A 19,691-nucleotide genomic window follows, 5' to 3' on the forward strand; every position below is an offset into this window, starting at 1 on the left:
CATGCATTTACGCCCATCATCTTATCTACTTTCCTTTCTCATATGCTTTGATATGTAAAAATAAAGCATCTTTTCCCCCTTCTTTAAACTTCATTTCATAGCTTAGCTCACTCTACTAACCTCCATGGCTGCAGCCGGGGCAATCTCCAGCACTGGCAGTGCCTGTGCCATGGCTCTGAGCCCCTCTTGGGCTGAAGGACCCTTTGGCCTTCTCATCCATTGCTGGGAACACAGCCTGCTCCCCCGCCCCTGGAGCACAGCTTTTCAAAAGGGACAGATTTTCTTGCACCCCCTCAATACCGTGGAGGTAAACCAGCCCAACAGAAAGTGGGAAGGAGGATTTCCCTTGGGCTGACTCTGGAGGGATGTCTGCTTATAGCTTCATTGCATAACATCCGCAAGGAGATACAATTTCATAACCTTAAAGGGACAGAAAGGGACTCTTTCTTCATTTGGGGGTTAGCAAATCAATAATCACACAGCTTAAAGGTCAGAAGGGTCAATTTATCCAATTCTACCAATTCTATAGAGCTCAGGCATATTGTATCACAGGTGAATTTCATCTCTCCCATCCATCTCTTATTTTTCTTCCTGCCAGGATTTGCCCCTTTGTGTACATTTCATTAGTTTCTTCTCCTCTAGGCTTAAAGGACCTGAATGCTAAAGCCTCCACTACCACCCTCAGTGAAAACCCTCCACAGGAACATTGCCTGAGTCTCTCTTCTTTCACCACCCTGCTTTTAATTCCTACCTACTTCCATCCCAAACTGTTCCTGACCCTCCCCAGGTTTCTGAATGACAACATGTAGCTCCAGCTGCAGTTGCCTCTCTTTCTGCTCTGCCATGGAGTTATCACCCTGGATACCCCATTCCAGGAAGCTGATCCTGGGGATGGTGCTCCAGCTGCAGGAGCACCTGAGGGGGTGGGGTGTGGGTGGTGGTCCTTGGTGGGATGCCCTTCCTGGGGCTGGCTGGGTTGGGTGTGGAAAGGGAGGAGGCCCCCAGCCTGCTGATGGATGCACAGACTCATGCACGCATGGAAGGAAGGAAGGAACGCCTGCAGCCATCCCACCCTTTCTCTGCTCCACTGCAGGCTCTGCTGTCAATTCGAAGGCTCCAAAGACCAAACAAACTTTTTATATCAGAGATTGCTGTGGCTGGATGGCTTGTGCAGTTCCTCTGCTCCCTCTTTAAGAGTGACCTTAATATTTTATTTATTGTTTAAAGGATAATGTTCATGGTAAAGGAATATATGAGGCAATAAATGGCCTTTGCAGGTAATTAAATGCTGGAGAGAGCTGAGGCTATTGATAGCTGTAAAAGCCATTTATTCTGAGTGTGCTGAGAAGCCAGGAGCACTGTTCCTCATAGCATGCAATGAGACAAGATTAAACAAGCCACGGTACTAGAAAGGAGAAAGACAACATTTTTCTTGCCCTCTCATGGCTTGAAATTCTCAGCTGCTGTTTATTTGGTGCTTGGAACAGAAAATATTGATTGTAATAATATGTGAGTTTCTATCATGTTATTCTTTTTTTCCTAGCTCTTTTAGAAGGGCTTTGCACATGGTGGCAAGAATTATTGCCCTCCTTGGACAGATGCTCAGATAAAGGCACAGCAGGGAAGGGTGACTTGCCAGCACAATCAATGGGAAAGTCTCAGACAAAATCCAGCTCCCAGGCTAGTGTCTTGCCTACTGGTCACACTCTCATAGTGCATTACTATAGCACTTCTCATACCAGCTTTTCAAGTGCCTGTAGATAGGAAGTGCCCAGTTATAGAGAGGGAGGCACTGAGGTAGCATAGGGTACCTCTATCTCCTGCTCTGTATGAGGCCTTACCTGCCACAAGAAGGGGTGCTGTTCTCCTGTGGACAGTGGTAGGGGACACCATATGGTATCTACACATACAAATTTGACTTGACCATGAGGAGAGGAGCAAGGCTGAGGCCCTTATTCATAGACCTTCCTGTCTTCCCTCCCACTGAGGACAAGGATACAAGGTGACCAGACCTTGCATAACAAAAGATTCATTGCAGCTATGTGCAGCCATGCTCTGCCTGGAGCACAGCAATTGTCTAACAGCCCAAAACAACCAAACCTCAAGGTTTAGGATGGAAAGAGCAAGGAAAAGATTGACTGCAAGAGGAAAGAAGAAGTTGCTTATCAAGTGTGATGCTTCCCACATAAGAGAAACTACTTCGGTTTCTGTGCGCACCATCAGGTTGGCAAGGAGTTTTGTAGCAAACGTGCTTTCCTCTGAAAAACAACAGTCTAACATAGGTGCTCCTCAGCGGTATGTAGGTGTTCCAGAATGTCCCTTTCCCATGCTCCCATCCAAGCCTCCATTAGCTCAGCATGGGAGGACTAGTGAAAGCTGAATGCAGAGGGTGTGGATGGAGGCACTTCATGGGGCTTGACTTCCCATCCATGTAGCCCCTGGAACACTTCACAGGATCTTCTGCAGAGTTCACCCTGATCTTGCCATAATTTTAGTTCAAACTGCACTACCACTGTTATGGAAAATTCTGGGGTGCAGGTCCAGTGGTGCTTTGAGGCCAGGTGCTGTGGGGACAGGTAGCTATAATGAAGACCTGAAGCCAAGCATTTCTTGGATGAAGCCCTGAGAGTCATCCGACAGCTCGTCCCCACAAATTCCTCTCATGAGCCAGAAAGTCCCCTCAGAGCTGAGAAAGAGCCACGGGTTATGCCCCTAGATGTGCCAAGACAAGGCAGTGAAGCCACCGATGTTGGGAGGGAGCTGGCAAGGGACCCTCACTCCACATGCAGGACACTGGGCACAGGTGAGGGAGGCGTTGGCAGGGCAGGCAGAGCGCAGGCAGGGTAATGCACAGCCAACATCATAGCCATGGCAGAGGCCAGTGCTGGGTACAGCCCTGTGAGCACAAACCTCTTAGACATGTAAAACATCCTTGTAAGTGGTATGTGAATATATCAACAAATCCCACCTGGCCTTTATGAAGCCATTAGCATCTGGCAGTTTGCTGAGAGCACAGGTGAATAATGGCTTAGAGGCATGTGCTTCGGGGCAAGGTTAAAAGGTGACTCGTGCATGGTGTAAGTGGATTAATATGACTGGACACGATGCCGGCTTTTCCTCTTACTTCTGCCGGTGTAAATCAAGAGTAACTGCGCCAAAGTCAATACCTGTACTAAATTCATTGGTACACAGGGGCTCAAAAGCACATGATTTTAAAAGAAAGAGCATCTCGATTACAAGCTGGGGAACAGAAACAATGAAAAATGTGGCTGCTTTGCATGGCTTCCTGCAGTGCTTTATTATGGCCCTGCTCCTTCCATGCAAGCTCTATCCCAACAGGCGCCCTCGCGGAGCCGTCTGCAAGAAGAGCTCCTACTGTCCTCCTTATTATTGGCACTACAGGGAAACCCTGTCTCCATTCTGTGTCGCAGAGGTCCCCCCTGTGCTGACCTTGCTGCAGAGAAACGCTGGCTCCTGGGGAGATGGAATGAGATTTAGCCAACACAGCATTAAACATAGTGGCTCAAGCCCCAGTGACTGAAACTGGAGTTATTCCACTGGAGCTGTTGAGTACAGCCCGGCATGATGAACAGGAATATTATGGATCTGCCTGGCTATGGCCGAGTGCAGCGTGAAGGGTGTGAGGCCACCACTCCAGTGTCCAGTTCTGCTTCAGACCCACGGACAGACAGCTCCTGAGCTGGGCACAAGGTGTCCTGGGGAAGAGGCAGCTTTTCCCCCTCTCCAAAACTCCTCATATCAAGTGCTTTATGTGGCAGAGTTGATTTCTGCTTCCATGCCTTCATGTGTGCTCTCAGGCCGAGCAGCAGTCTTGTAGGTGGGTTTTCCAGAGAGCTGCCTGGCTGCACTGAAACCATTCCCAGCTCTCCAGCCAGCATCCTGGAGACCACAGCGGTGCAGACAGCGGGTTAGCTGGTAAAGCGGCTGAGCCCCCCACCCCCAGCCAGCTCCAGGCCCATGGACAGGCTTTAGCAGAGCAGCCCAGGTTCACTGAATTTGGCATACAGGGTCAGTGGTCAGCAGAGTGCTGAAGGTGTCCTCAAATCCTGTCTCACCATATTTCTGCTAAACTTTGGTGGAAGGAGAGCCTCATTTTGGGGATGACCAGCTCAGAGAGCCACCTGAGCACCGGCTGCTCGGGAAATGGCACTCCTTATCACAGCCTCCCTTGCTGCAGGATCAGGTGGCTCCCCATCACTTCTCCTGCATCCCCACTTAACTGGGAAGCACCCAAATCTCTGCAGGTCATGCTGATCCATGCCTAACAGCCCAGTGGGTATTAGACCACGGGGTGAGCAAACTGTAGACTGGTAGAGAAGCTTTAACCCTGTGTATAACTGCTGCTCTCAGCTATTTCACAACTCTGATTCTCCACTGTACCACAGTGCTGCCAGTGATGGTGATATAAAAGCCCCAAGACCTACTGCCTCTTCCTCCATCCCACTCCCAGGCAGAGAGGAGGAGAGAGCCCAGGCCAACACTAGCCCTGGCTAGCCCTCCAGGAGGGCTATTAATTGCCCCCCAGGAGCAGGAGATACAGGGAAGAGAAGCCTTCCTTACATCCACGTCTCCTGCCTGGTCTGGGGCACAAATAATATTTTGACCCTTCCTCGGTGGCTGGGCAGAGCCAGTGGGAATGGTGCTGGGGACATCTGCATTGAAATTATGTAGGGAGAGAGATGCTCAGAGTGTAATAGCCACTGTAAAAACTCCAGTTGTGGAGTTGCCTTCCATCACGTACAGCCTTGCTGTGCAAAAGCAGATGCAAATTAAAATGCAAATGGAAACGCAAATGCCAGGCCTCCTGGGTCGCTCTCAGTCAGTGCTACAGAAATCCCTTGACCTCTCAGAAACATTCAGGTTGCTGCAAATGTCCTAGTCCAGAGGAAAAAAGAACATTGCTTTTGAAGTCTGGGTTCCTGCCTTTCCTCTCCTATGTGTAAGAGTGACGGCTGGATTTCTTTGCACAAGAAGGCAGTTTCTGCACAGCCCATGCCCAGCTTTGGTGTGCAACGCACACACTTAGGGTCTTCCTGGCAAAAAAGTGATTCATGGGTCATAATTGTGGACATTAAACAACCCTTCTCTCAGCTGCCAGCACGTATCTGCCATTAAACTGAATGCATGACAGACAGTGTGCTCCCCAAACACCCACAGTGGTGTTAATAAAAGAGAAGGAAAAATAATTCAAGTCAGGAGGAAGCCTGCAGGTGAAGCAGGAGTTCAGGGCCATAACTTTGCGTCTTTCTTTTTTCTCTAAACTAACTATTGCCATATCCATAGTAGGGCCCCAGGGCAGATTTCCAGCCACTGATTGCAGGGGTGGACTGCAGGCATATCTCAGCTCCACAGGGGCTGTGTGGGGCCAGCACTCCATCCCAGCACGCTGGGGTGTGAACAAGAAGGAAGCCCAGGCATGCCATCCATCCAGCTGGGATCCTGGTGCTGCCTGGGGCAGGTGCCTCTCTGGACCACCACCACCCTTGGGTGAATCTGCCCAGGCCACAGCCCCTCCAGGCTTTGCCCACATGGGCAAGCACTAAGAAAGAGACCTTACTGGTGCCCACCACCTGCCTGAAACATGAAGGAACTTAATCCCTTTGAGGTTTCTACCCCAGGGCCAGGTATGCTTGAGGAGGCTAAAAGTTATGAGAGAGAATTGTCAGAAGCAAGGACAATGGGATCATACAAGCCTTGTTATCTTAGGAAAAGAGATAAAAGAAACAAAGAGATAAAAACAATAATTAAAAAAATATATCACTGCTGTGGCTCCTCAACACAGTGGTTCTCACCCCAAAAACCTCTTCTATAACCACTGGGAAAAATCCTGCAAGTCAGCCCACTGCCTCACTCTGGTCAGGTCCCACAGAGACCTGCATATACAAGTTCTCTACTATATACAATACAGGACCAAATAAGGACAGTCATTCTTCCGGCTTATTAAATCTTCAGCCTAAGTTGATCAAGCAGCCTACCTGCCTCCATCCGTCTGTTTTCATACACCTCTGGGCTTTCCGACACAGCGTTGTACTGCTGGAAAGGCTGGTTGCTGAAGAGGTTGTCACACAAGAGGCTACGACAGAGCTTCTTCAGGAAGCGCAGGACATACCCGATGCTGTTCACTACTAACACGCTCAGGAGATGCTGTTTCCCCTCAAAAGAAGCTGAAACTGGAAAGAAAGAAGGAGCAATTCAATACCTGGGGATGCAGGGCAGGAGGAAGAATGAGAGCAGGGGAGAAGATTTCACACAAGTATTTGTATGTCTTGAAATATTTTACATAATTTCTCCACCTGAAGTATAAAACAAACTAGAGGAGCTTAAGGAGCTGAGTTTGTGTGACCCAGATCACCTTGGCCCTGTAGTGCTGAAAGATGCCGACTGGCATGGCCAGCAGTGCAAGGATTTCTAATATATGCATCCAACTGAAAACTGTATTGTGTGATTGGAAGGAGGCAATTATGATACCATGGTCTAAGGAAGGGGAAAGAAAGTGATCTGACAATGATGGGCTATTAGGCTGACTTCAGCAATACCCAAGGTTTTAAAAGATAATGGGGAGACAAGCATTAAAGACATGGCTCTGAATGAATAAAAGCTACTAGGGTGCTACCAGCTTCATGATGGATCTTTATTTACTGCTTTAATTGCATTTATAGGCAAGGGAAGGTTGGCAGTTGTGGTCTATCCAGAATTCAGTAAAGCACGGGAAATTATTCATTAAACTAGAAATGATTACATATGCACGGAACCAGCAGCAGTCTGTGCTGGCACCAAAGGATTTTGTTGATCCTGTAAGCTAGGAGTCATTATCAATGGAGGACTAGTAGAATGCACAGAAAGGATTGGCTGATCTTGAGATCTGCAATAATAAAAATGGGTGGAAAAAAGTAGAAGGAAGTACACAGTAACCCATAACTTTTTTGAGGAGTCTCAAAATAGTAATATGTAATGAAAATACTACTGCTAATAATAATAATAATGATAATAACATGTAGTGAGAAGGGAACGTGTGATAGAGTCCTGCTCTCCTGGAGATGGCTAAATACCTGCCTGCCAATGGGAAGTGGTGAATGAATTCCTTGTTTTGCTTTGCTTGCATGCACAGCTTTTGCTTTGTCTATTAAACTGCCTCTCAACCCACGAGTCTTCTCTCTTTTACTCTTCCAATTCTCTACACCATCCCACCGGGGGGAGAGAGAGCAAGCAGCTGTGTGGTGCTCAGTTGCCAGCTGGGGTTAAACCACAACATACATCTAAGATTGAACTCAAGGGTGAGAGTGGAGCAATTAAAATTGCTGGACAAAGCTGCCAAGGAATATATTTAGCCAGGAATCAAAAAGGTCATACATCCCAGCTGTGAAAGAGGTGATGGGGAGGATCACAACAGACCCACCAGGATCAATTGTAGCAGGACACATTCAGGTGTCAAAGGTTTGCAGGGAGGATATGACTGCCTGAACTCCACCACCTGGAAGGTTTTCTCCAGTCCTACAGCCTCCAGTCACTACTAACGAGTATAAATTGCAATGTTAGGCTCATAATCTTTGGGGTAAGTTCAGAGGTTTCCTGCTGGCCTGAGCTGCTGTAAAGGATCATGCTCCACAGCTGGTTGAGCATCTGTGAGCCAAGCCATGGGAAGATTGGAAAGCCCATGACAAAATCTGTCCGCACTGTTGCTGGGCTGGCAATGAGCTGCAATCTTAGAGCCACACCATGACTAGGAGGCCATTCATCCCTCCTCGATGATTAGAAGAGGCATGAAGTGGGCAGCAATGCTGACCAGGTGCTTTTAGCTCAGGTACCTGAAGCCAAGCCATTCCAGAGAAACTGAGACCATGGGGTTTGGCAAGCTTGGCGCATAATGTGACTCTCCTGAATGTAATGAAAACCATACACACAGCACAGAACCAGGCAAAAATGAAGCTTTGTGCTAAATTGCTTCAGTCTTGTGTTTCTGTGAACAATTCCCTCAGGGAAGACACACCTGTGATTAGAGAGAACTAGAGGGGAGGGAGGAAGCAGGATTTATATGCTGCACAGAGGACCAGAGCCTGGGCTCCCACACAAGAGGGTCCCAGTGGCACAGCTGAGCTGTTGTGGTCCCTGCAAAACTGATTGGACTTGCGGTCCTTGGCCTTGTGTCTGTGCCTGACTCATCCACGGCAGCTCATTGGAGAGCATCGTTTCCATATTCCCATCGTTTCATCCCCATTGCACCCCCGTATGCTAAAACAATGTTGTGACACAAAACATCTTGCTGTGATTAAAAGGAAAGTCCATGTTCAGTCTGAGACCCAGGCCAGGGGATTCAGTGTGGGACATGGGAGGTGACTCAGGACGCAGCGAGAAGTGTCACTGTGGGAAGATGAAGAGCTCCTGGGAAGTTCCCTCTGATCTCTGATTCTCTCTGGGACTTTTGCAATTCTTACAGCTGGGAATAGATTTGGCTTATGAAGTGCAGGCTGAGGACACACCAGCAGCTGAACTCTGCGAGTTTTCCTTTAGAGCAAGGTGTGGTGGCAACATGTGGCATGAAGCAGGGTTGCCACGCTGCTCCTCCTTGTATGGCTGTATGAAAGAGTCAACTCACAGGCCTGGCCTCGGCTCTGTTTCAAAGAACGGTAAGCACAGGACTGTGGACCTAACCCTGTTCCTTCCCTGAATCATGGCTGAATTATGACTCTTTGCCAACAGACTTTCGCCTGACGCCAAGGCACTTCCTGCAGCAGCTCATTCTACACAGGTGTATGGGATGTTCAAAGCTGGTTGCCAGCCCGCCTATGTGAACAGGACAGCCAAGACTGGGGATCAGGTTAAGATTCCAAGCTCTTCCCAGCTGGCCACAAAGCCCTCACAAAAATGCTTTACCTGACACCATCTCTCCTCCATAGCCCTGCTTGATGAGAGAGAAGACCGCCTTTTGCTGGAGCGCGCAGTCGATGCAGGCCTGAACAGCCTGCTGCAGGGCCACAGACGGTCTCTCGGGCCCAAAGTGCTCTGGGAGCTGCTGCACTTTATTTCTGTCGAGGTAGGGCCCCAGGTTCGCTTGTTTGTTGACGTAAATGCAGACTGTAGACACAAAAAGCCCAGTGAGGTTATTACAAAATGGCCCCGGGGAGCACCCTAGCAAATGCTAACTTTATACATTTCTGTGTTTTTCATGAACTGTTCCACTCATTGGTGAATTGCTGCCATTTGCCATGGCACAGACAGGATTCCTGGCACTGATCACCCATTGCCTAAATGAAATGAGCCAAGTTTGGACCTCGCTCAGTGTCACAGGTGAGGGTAAACTACGTGCAAGACGCTCCTGGAAGCCCCTGTGTGTGCCTGGAGTCTGTTCGCTTGCAGACTACCTTGTCCATCCAGCTGGTGACCAGTAAAACCACCCAGGGAGCGCAGGACTAGCAGGGGTGACCTTGCAGCAGCGGGTGAACTCCAGCCTGAGGTGGGTTTGGGGTTTGTTTATTTTCTCTCTGTGTTTTTAGACTCGTTAATTGAGAGGCCCTTTAAGAAGCACTGCTCTGAGATGAGTTTTAGGAGGATTTGGCTCCTTGCTGCTTCTGACCTTAATGCAGCTGCAGTTTCTGAAGGGTAATCTCTGGAGGGTTACGCTGTGCTGAGCTACACAGGGTGATGGTAGTCTCTGGCCTATGGGAGCTTCCAGAGCCCCATGTTCAGCACAGCACCCTGCAAACTGCACCGTGTCAAGGGAAACTATACATCATGAGCAGCGCTAAATCCCCATTTGGGACCGCAGCTGCAAGACTGTTCTGCACAGGGCCTCCGCGAGGGATGCCCCGGCCTCCCCGCAGCCAAACCCCACATGTCCCCTCTCATGCGGCGTTGCCTGCAAAGGCAATTTTTCTACATAGCATCAGGCCTGCTGGCAACAGCTGAAAAATCAGTGCTCTCCTCTCGCTAGCATGAACTTATTTTAAGCTTGGCTGAGGCCAACTGTGTCTCAGAGGAAGCGGAGATAACGCTGTGGTAACTAAGGGCGACTAAGACACAGCCTAAAGTCAGGCTAAAGTGAGACATATTATAATAGCTGGCTGAGTGTGCTCGAGCTGTCATCTCTCAGACAATATAACATTATACTCTGACAGGAATCAGATATGTGACAAAAAAAACCCATCAAGCGGAGTGGAGGACATGATGACAGCTGCGTAAAGTTGGAAATAATTTACAGTTTGCATCACCGTAATGAAAATCTAGTGCGACTGTCACAGCGCACTCTGCTACCCCATCTCTCACTGGAGAGCAGAAGGGGCTCAAGCAGTATATCCTGGGTAAACAGGAGGATAATAGCAATCATACTTATCATTACATAGCCCTTTAGACCTTCCAGGAGCCAAACAAACAAAGGGATAATGCACTGAAAAACAGCAGCAAGCATGAATTACAGGGGGCTGTCAGGCTGCAGATTTCCCAACGTGCCAACGTGCCAAACCTCGCCGCTGTTGTAGGACATGGCTTCTGCCCTAAGTCACCCATTTAGTCCGGGGCTGGTCTGCGGGAGGGAGTCTGCAGCCTGCAGGCAGTATGCTGGGTCCCTCACTGGGGACCCGTGGCCCTAGGGCCCTTTTAGTACAGACAGGAAGGTAAAAGTTGGCTTGAGCCTGCGTCCATCTCCTGCTCCGGAGGGAGCCTATATGCACCATTGGGAAGTGCTAGGAGAAAAGGTGTTGGTGGCATGGGGATGAGCAGCTGGAGGTGCAGCATGCTGCATCTGCAGAGTCCAAAATGACCCGCAGAGCCTCTGCAACTGGCCCGGCAGGGACAGCTTCCCTGTCCCTCTCCAAAAGCAGCACCAGCCCCACACCGCTCAGGGCAGCGCTATGAAATGCTGCTCGGCTGATGTTTGCCAAGTGCTTTGAAGTCTTTGCATGTGAATGGATAAATGAGAATAAAATATATTATTACAGTCATCGTTGCTACGTTTAGTATCGTTCTGCTACCAGAGCAGATGGAAAACTTCTCCTCTGTGCATCCCAGCTAAGAAATAATGGGATTTATGTGTTGTGTTTAGATTCTATGTTATCTAATCCATTTCTCTGCTGAAATCTCAGGGTGAATCAACCGTCTTGTTGATTTTCTTCTCATTTACATCAGTTCAAAAGTATTGACCTATGTTACTTCTGGTAATACCAGCAAAAAGAAATAAGGCTGTGTTTTGCTTGGCTACAGTCAGAAATGCCCCGGTCTGCTCTTGTACAAGGCATTGGGGTGTATGTGCCGGTAGCCCTGCCTACAGTCAGACCATGGCTCCTCTGTTCTTTTCCCCACAGCTGTAACAGATGCTTCATGTTCACACTGGGGTTTAGGCTGGTCATCGCAACACATTTGATGGGGTGAGTTTTGGGTATGAAATGGTAGCCTCCATGGGACATTGATGTCAACATTTCAAGAGGAATAGATCTGAGGTCTCCACTAAACTTGACACATGGCAGTTAAAATATAGTCTTGAAGGACATCTCTGCTTTTTGCCACCAGCCATCAGTCTAATTGCAAACACCCTGTTTTCATTAACTCCCCCTGTTCTGGAGATGACAGCTTCCAGCTGTCAGCCCATGGATCCTGCTCACCCCTTGGACAAGAAGCACTTGGGGCTGTGTACCTGTGAGAGCCTGTGGGGTGGCCGAGGTGGGTATCGTAGCTGCATCCTGGGGGATTGAGCTAATATCCGGCTCTGGTGTGCTTCTCGGTGGAGAGATCGCTAAGGGAGTCATCAGGACACGAGACTTCAGCTGCAAAAAATAACCATTTGGGCAATGAAAATATACACAAGTTATTCCAAATTCATTCTGTGTATGTCAGTCCCCATGAACTCCCACTCATTAGCAATCTGCGATTGCATCACTTTCTCCAGGCCAGGATCATCCATCCTGCTCCCACGAGGATTCTGCAGCCTGAAGCCTGACTGATTTGCAGCAGACAGCAACGCCTTAAGTTACAGGATGCAAATATTATGCCACCCACCGGGTAGTTATTTACACCTGAGCAAATTGGGTCTAACACTCTAACAAATCAGCGTAATGGCATTTTACAACCCATTTCATGTGGGTGTAAACAATTCTCCGCAACTCAGAAACACAGGGTCTTTAGCTACATCATAATTTAGGGCCAAATTCTGCACTTGGTTACAGGGGTGTAAATCTTGTGTAAATCTAGTGGCACCAAGAGGCTACTTTGGGCTGACACCCATGTAAATAAGCTCAAACCATGGTCCGTAGTGTGTTATTACCAGGTAGTAAATACAAACTGCTGCACTGGTGCACCTAGTAATCTTCATGACCTGCAGCCCGGCTCGGAGAATTGAAGCATGATGGGAATTTACAGTGCAATACCACTATGTCTTTACGCTGCCAGTACCTGGCAACGTCTCACCAGTCAAGTGATGATCTGGTCCTCATAATTATAAAGGGCTCACATGATGGATGTGACCTGAAGGTGCCACTCTTGCTTTTCCTTTTGTTACGAAGGGAAGTGGGGGAAAAGCAGAGAGCCAGGCACACAGCTGGCTTGTTTATGTATTTACATATACTGCACCAAGCTGTTCTTCAGGCAGGTGATATTTTTGTTGGTTTTCAGTGGCCAAAAGTAAAGATGTTGTAAGTGACAAGCATAAGAAGGAAAAACAATTTTTAGACCTGTTAAATTTGCAGAGTATTGCTTATGCCCAAGCTGAAAATAATGTACAAAGTATATTTTAGGTAGATATGAAGCCAGACCACTAGCTACAGACCCAAGCCTTGAGCAAGTCCTGGTAGAGTGTAGAGGTCATTTTGGGTAAAGATTCATTTTGTCCATGATTGTGATCACAACTGTCTAAAACAATGGTCACTGTTTTGGTGTAATGGTAAAAAGCAAAAGCTGGAAAAGGAGAGGGAAAGCTGTTGGGCTTAGTGCCACCAAAGTTAGTCTTTTATCATTAGATCTTTGGGAGTTTGGATCCTTCTCCAGTTTACTGGCTTATCCCAGCAAGGGCTTCACTAAGAGAGAATCCACGGTTTCTCCTGCTTTCATTAGCACGGTAGCCTGTGCTGGATGGTACTCATCAAAATAAAAAGGCCATCTTTGTTGGGTGTAATATTTGCCTGCCAGCTCTCCACCAAGCCCTTCTTGAACTTGCTCCTTTATGTAACCTAGGGTTTCCCTCATAGGTGCCTCTGTGGAAAGATGGGCACAATAAGCCCAGATGGCAGTAACAGCTGGCTTCTCAACCAGGCACCGACCCTGCAGGTCTCTGGTGCTTGGGGCAGAGGCTGTATCTTGCCTGTCTCAGAAGGGCCAGGCACCACCTCCACATGGTGCCACCACTGCCCCTCCCCTGGGGTTGGATAAATCCCTTTGGATTTAGCCTGAACAGAGAGAAAATGTTCAATAGTGAGTCTAAGACAAAATATGGATTTGGCCTCCTGCTGTATGGCAGTGGTACACGACTAGGGATCCTGAGCTGGCTCCTGGCTAATGCCAGTCCTCACCTGCGTTAGCCTGTTTCTGTAGGGTTGTCTTGCTTCAGATTGGGGTTCGGAAAGACCAGCAGCAAAGTGCTGTCCAATTGTTTTCCCAGCAATTAAAATAATAGTGAGGAAAACAGTATTTCAGCAGTCACGGTCCTGATCCAGTTTGGGGTTTATCCCACGTGGGAAGGTGAGGAGCAAGGCATGTTTATCTTCTGCAGCAGCATGTTGATTACTTACTTGTCTATGATGAAGTGGGCTGGCACTGTGAATACTTAGTGGCCCTTTTGCTGGGTTTCTGGGCTTGGTTTTGATCATACACATAGGTGCATATATAATAAATGCATATATACTTACGTGTGGTTTTAAATAGTATATACACAGATACACAAGTATACACATTTATATAGATAAATACATATATACTTGTGTATGTATGTATACATACATATGCACACACATAATTATGCACTTGTATGCATACACATCCATACAGATACTTTTCTGAAGACAGCACACCTAATAACTTTTGTTTCACTTGCCCGTTGGCTCCTCATCCCCTTTACAGGCTCACAGCCCTGTGGTCCCAAACACAGGCGCACGAGTCCCCTCTCCAGCCCTTGAACCTCGTGCACCACCTGAGTGTGTGCTGCCCCACCAGCACCATCAGCCCAGGGGAGGTGGAGGTGGGACATTGCCTGGCAGACCTCTTTCTCCACCTCTTCCCTGGCTCTTGGAGGCCCAGGCAAGCTTCTGTTCAAGACCTGATAAACAGAAGTCTTGTGTAAACTCTTTGTAGCTTGGAAACCCTTTCTTTGCAGTTTGCTGTTTTAGCAAACAGTTTACAGCAAATTTAATTGCAACAGTATGTGCTCTACAGCCTCTGGATACAGATAAATGCCATTTTATTAGGGTTAGCAGAGAATGTGCCTTCATTAGATCAAAATGAAACTACGCCTGATTACAGGAGACAGTACACTAGCAAACACGGCTTAAATACCTCCTGGACCCTGAAACCCCAAGTAGCCCTTGAATATCATTAAGCATAGATCTCCAAGTGTTTCATTTAAAAATGTCTTTTCTTGGACTGATCCTTCTCTAACAAAAAAGCCAACCCACCCAGCCAGCTGACAGAGATCTTGGCAGTAGGGAGCACATATGCATAAAAGTGAAAAAAGTGAAGAGAGACAGAGAGAGAGAAAAGGCGACAGAGCAAATCTGTCAGAGCACTTTGGGAAATCCTCATGGTAAAGCATTTGAATCAGCTTTTGAATATCAAATGGTGTAAGTTTTAACATGCAGAGAATGAGATATAAAAGGCAATAAATGCTTTAAAAAAAAGATGTACAATCAACCTTCCCCACTCTTATGGATCTTCTACCATAGAAAAGAGATCAGAGAAAGCTGATCAGAGGTTTAGAGAAGTGTGTCTACTTTGCCCAAGTCACAGTGCATTAGATGCAGAGAGAATGTGAGCTTTTGTGCCACTGATGCCAGCTGCAGGCTTGTCCAAGTATGCAGCGGCCACAGAGGACCCTGTTGAGTCCTGGGGTTTCTGTTACAATCTGCACAGCCCTTTGGAGCTGTCAGGATTCATCTAGCTGGTATTTCTGTCAGCCCACACCAAAAAAAAGTGAAAGAGGGGGAAGAACATTTCCCAGACAGGGTTTCTTTTTTTCTTCTGAAAGTGTTATCCGCCACCTCGTGTAATAAAATACACAAAGAAAGAAAGAAGATGAACCAAGATGCAAACATTCCCTGCAATTTTCTTAAACGGCTTAGATCATAGGTCCTCATCTTTATGGTTCCTATTTCCCCTGCACTAGTTGTCCCTTGTCCTGACAAGAGATCTCTAGGGAAGACGGGTTCACCCTGTGCCCTTGGGTCTGTGTTCTTCCAGCCAGGAGGGCAGAGGCACCTCCTGGCCACAAGAGCTTTTGCTCCTGGAGAGAAAACCACCTCCAGCCCCTTCAGATGTGCACACAGATGTGCAACAAGGTGAGTGGCCGGCCAGCCCGGTCCTGCCCTGTGGGCTTCCAGTAGCTGGACGGAAAGGTGCCACTAAACCTGCTCCAAGGAAGCACAGAACTTTGGAGTACACATTTTGGGGTCCTTAGCGTTACCTCTCTGTGGATTTGACTGCGGATGAGGAGGTTCAGCATGAGGCAAATCAGGGCTCAGCTCAGTCACCAGGTCAGAGAGGGCTCAGTGCTGTGCTGCGCTGCCAAAAGCAAAACACAGTCCAAGGTCTTTCCCATCATTTCTTCTTTTGTCATGCAGAGCAAATGATGCCGGGGAGTCTGCATGCAGCCTCCTACATCCCCTAAATGTTTTGCAGTGAATGAGGCAAGTGACCTTAGGAGGAGCATATGCAACCTTGAAATCCAAGGCTATATCCCAGGACAGGTGAACAAGGAGGACACTTTATGGCTGTCTGCAATCACTGTCCCAGTGTGTCTGAATCCTGACTGCCTATTTGTCATCATAAACAGTGATCTGTCGAGCAGCAGCGGAACCTATGCCCTGCCATGGAAACTGTCGCTCCCCCTCCACCTGCTGTCCTGCCCATCCAACCTGTCAGGAGCTTGCAAGGTCCTGCTGACTTCTCACCCTGGACTCTGGACACTTCTCCAGGTGGGAGCCGCTGCGGTGGCACAGGGGACAACCTGCCCTCGGGCTGCTTGGATGGGGTCCTAATTTTGTTGCCCTCTGGGAGGGAGGTTGTGGTCTTCACCACACGTGTGTCGCTCACATGTCCTCTAACAATGCAAATTCCCCAAGGATCCTAACACAGCCTTCCCTCATACAGGCTTTCCAGGTGACTTTTCAGGGCTGTCCCTCACAGCGAGAGAAAAAACCCCGATCCATCTACTAACCACCTCCCCCAGCTGCCAGAATAGGCTTTTTCCTAGAGATTTAGACAGTCAGAAAGAATATTGTATTTAGGGAAAATGTAGCATTTTATGGCAAATGGTTTCCCATCAGGTACAAAACAGTTTTTGGAAAAACAGCTGATGAAATTTTATAACCAAAGCTGTGAAAAAATAAACAGGATAGCGAGGAAAAGAACTTTGCTTGGTGGTGAAGCGTGATGAAATGTCATTTTAGGAAGGCACAGATATTTGCTTTAACATCAATGAAAACATCAATGGGTCATCTGGCTATAAAGAGCATGTGATTAAAAATGTCTGTTATTCACATCTCGGTCAAAATAAATTTAAATCTAGGCTGTAAATTCCTAGTTTGCTAAAAATTCAGAAGTATTTTTCCATCTGTTCTGTAATAATTCAGCTATCTGGTTGCTATAAAGAATTTGGTCGTCTGCCATTTGGGCAGGGAGTCATTTTTTAAAATGCGTTTAAGTCTCATGGTATCTGAAAGTCATACAATTAGCGAGCTAATTAAATCAAGCTAGAGCTCGCCATTAAAAAAATGTAATATCTTTGACTCGCGCAGGGGAAGTGTTTGTGATGGAGAGGGGTTCACTTCAGCTGAGCACACAGCGTACGAAGGTGCCTCTCAGAAAATGTTGCTTCAGTGTATGAATCCTATAGCGCAAATAAACAGCGCCGGGCCAGATGCCTCGGATGCTACAGCTCGTGAGTGGCAGCTCCGGAAACTTCAGCCATTGGTTATAAAAGGATGTCTTTTTACTCGCCGTCACTCACCAAGAAACAACGTCCCAGATTCATCGCTGAAGTAGGGGTGCCATCGCCTCCCCACTAGGTCCCTGGAGGCTTGTGTGATACCCAGTGGAGGGAAAAGCTTCCCTCTGGAAGAGGATGGGGGCAACAGCTTGGTCACGTAGGTCTGATGAGCAATGTTACTGCAGCATTTTAGGAAATTGAAGCCTCCCTTTTGGCTTTTCCCACATACAAATATGTAGTGGCTGGTGAAAAGCTTTTTCACGGGGTGCATTTGAGGTGGAACAGAACATACTCCCCAGTGTATTGCAAATGAAATGTAAATGCAGGAGTAGGAAATGGGAGTCAGCAAGACAAGCAGGAGCAGAAGGGAAGGGGTCTGCTGAAACTCTGCAAGTAAGTTCCTCGGGATATTTGGCAAATCACTTAATCATGTCAGGGGCTCAATTTCACCACACCTCCAAAATATTATTATCCCAGACTTGAATGGTTTTGATCTAAAGACCCGGCAGGTGACCTAGCTTTACTGATAATAATAAACTTGTAGTAGCAATTACCTCAAGTAAAACAATTCAGATGTTTCTGTCCCAGATTTTTAACCTAATACTGACATGAAAAATAGTAAGTACTTCCATATTCTTCATTTTACAAAACATTGGAGTGTTTGCCCCAGTCTTAGCTCAGACATGCAGCCCTATTTTGGACTACCACTATGAAATTCTGCGGTAATCCCAAAGGGACACCTGAACCTGCTGTCAGGTTGGCTCTGCTTGGCTGCTGCTGTTGTATCATTTATGACACCCAAGTTAAGGTTTTTCAGGAGAAATGGGAAACTGCAGCTGGAACTGTGTCTTAGCCACGTGAAGTCTCTTTTTCAGCACATGCTGAAACACCCTTCGGAATGTGCCTCCACAGAAGAGAGGGATATGGATGAAGCAGGGAGAGTATGGACAGACACAGGAGTAGGCAGAAGATGAGGAGGAAGCATTAAGGGCTGAGGCCACTGCAGTAACTGTGGTACAAGAGGTTGTAGGGGAGTAGGGAATTCTGGAAATGGAATGTAGAGGGGTGGTGAGGAGGGCTTGCCTGGGAGAGAGAGAGGAGTGGGGTAGAGGTTAGAGGATGGAAGAAGGCCTGGCAAGAGGTGTAAAGGAGGGAAAGTAACGATAAGAGTGGCCTGCTCCAGATAAAGCCCAAACCCAAGGAGCTGACACTTTTGGTCCCTGTGCCTGGAGCTCAGCCAGCAGCACTCCACCACTGTCAACCAGGAGAGACCTCGGGAAGAGCTGGACAACACCCAGGGCCAAGCTGTTCTCCAGGGAAGGCTGGGGCAGGCCCTGTGTATGCACTGTTCCTGTTACTCGCTCTTCTGTTTTGACATCAGGAACTTAAGCAGCTATTATTTTCTAACAGCAGTTTGCCCTCCCTGTGTAACAGACCGCATGTCTGTACCTGTTCCCAATAAAAACAAGGAACATTCACAGCAGGCATGCAGGATGCCCATAGCAGGCTGCACACAGAGATGGGGAGAACGATGGGAGTCATCTACTGACGTGATGGTCTCTCATTACCATGTTGTTCATTCTCACTCCACAGAATAAATTCCCCTCCCCTTGGCACCGCAATCTCATTTTTGCCTGGTCTGAGGTGCAACCATGTCCTCGTCACATTGAGAGCTGAGCATGATTTTCCCCCAAAGTGAGCAAATAATCAAAACTGCCTTTCCCTCAGTAAGCGAAATCTCATTACTTTCTCAAATGTCCCCTTTTTTTTTACCTTTGGAAGTTAGCTTTATTTTCTCCTTTTATTCCCACTCCCCCCATATTCCTTTCCTTTAATTTTGTTTCATTTCTAATCACTATTAGTGAGAGACAAGAGAAAAGTGACAAATGAGAGAGAAACCCTTCCCAGAAGTTGTGCAGCCATCTCACACAATGCTGTGGGAGACCAGTTATTTGCAAACAGTGCAAATTAAAATACTTGTAAACTTAAAAGAAAAACCACTCTATTTTTCACCAGCTCAAGTAGAAAAGAAACTGACTTCTCTTGCTTTTCTTGCATTGCTCTGCCTGATGCTTGCACGACTTTGACTCCATTCCTGCATTTCACCTGGAATTCTAGGAGAAAATGCATTAAACCCAGCAGGAGGTGGAGAAGGAGTGTGAAAAAAACCCAGGTATCTACCTTGTACCCGGGCTTTCTTCCTCTCTTCTTTGGAATCTTCACAACTGGCAAAGCACCGGCTGGTGCCGAGTAGAGGTTGTGGCCAGACATTTTGATGGGTGCCGGCTGGAGTGGGGGCCGCCCTCGCTTCCTCCCCACCACTTTGGGGGACTGCATCTCCGCGGGGGCCAGGCTGGCGGGCAGGTGGCTCATCTGCCCTGGGACTGCCGATTGACCAGAAGAGAGAGAGAGAGAAAAAAAGGGAAAAAAAAGAGCTTTTTACTTATTTTTTATTTTAGGTTTTTCATACGAATGCAGCGCAGTAACACTTTTTCTCATATTGTCACATTCTCTGATACTGTCGGTCACAAAGCAGGAACAAATACACTGCAGA

At 47.6% G+C, this 19,691-nt stretch overlaps 1 protein-coding gene across 1 annotated transcript in view; it reads right to left on the reverse strand.

The window, feature by feature from the left end:
* Positions 1-19,474, reverse strand: part of SCML4 (sex comb on midleg-like 4 (Drosophila)) — a 44,180-nt gene extending 24,706 nt beyond the window's left edge. Inside the window, exons 1-4 of the mRNA XM_010157887.1 lie at positions 19,319-19,474; positions 11,645-11,774; positions 8,893-9,093; positions 5,997-6,191 (exon numbers count right to left, since the gene is read on the reverse strand). Of these exons, the coding sequence (XP_010156189.1) occupies positions 5,997-6,191; positions 8,893-9,093; positions 11,645-11,774; positions 19,319-19,474 (682 nt within the window). The remainder of the gene's footprint in view (positions 1-5,996; positions 6,192-8,892; positions 9,094-11,644; positions 11,775-19,318) is intronic.
* Between the last annotated feature and the right edge of the window lie 217 nt (positions 19,475-19,691).

Source organism: Eurypyga helias, unplaced genomic scaffold, assembly GCF_000690775.1.
Source record: "Eurypyga helias isolate BGI_N326 unplaced genomic scaffold, ASM69077v1 scaffold5468, whole genome shotgun sequence".
Lineage (NCBI taxonomy): Eukaryota > Metazoa > Chordata > Aves > Eurypygiformes > Eurypygidae > Eurypyga > Eurypyga helias.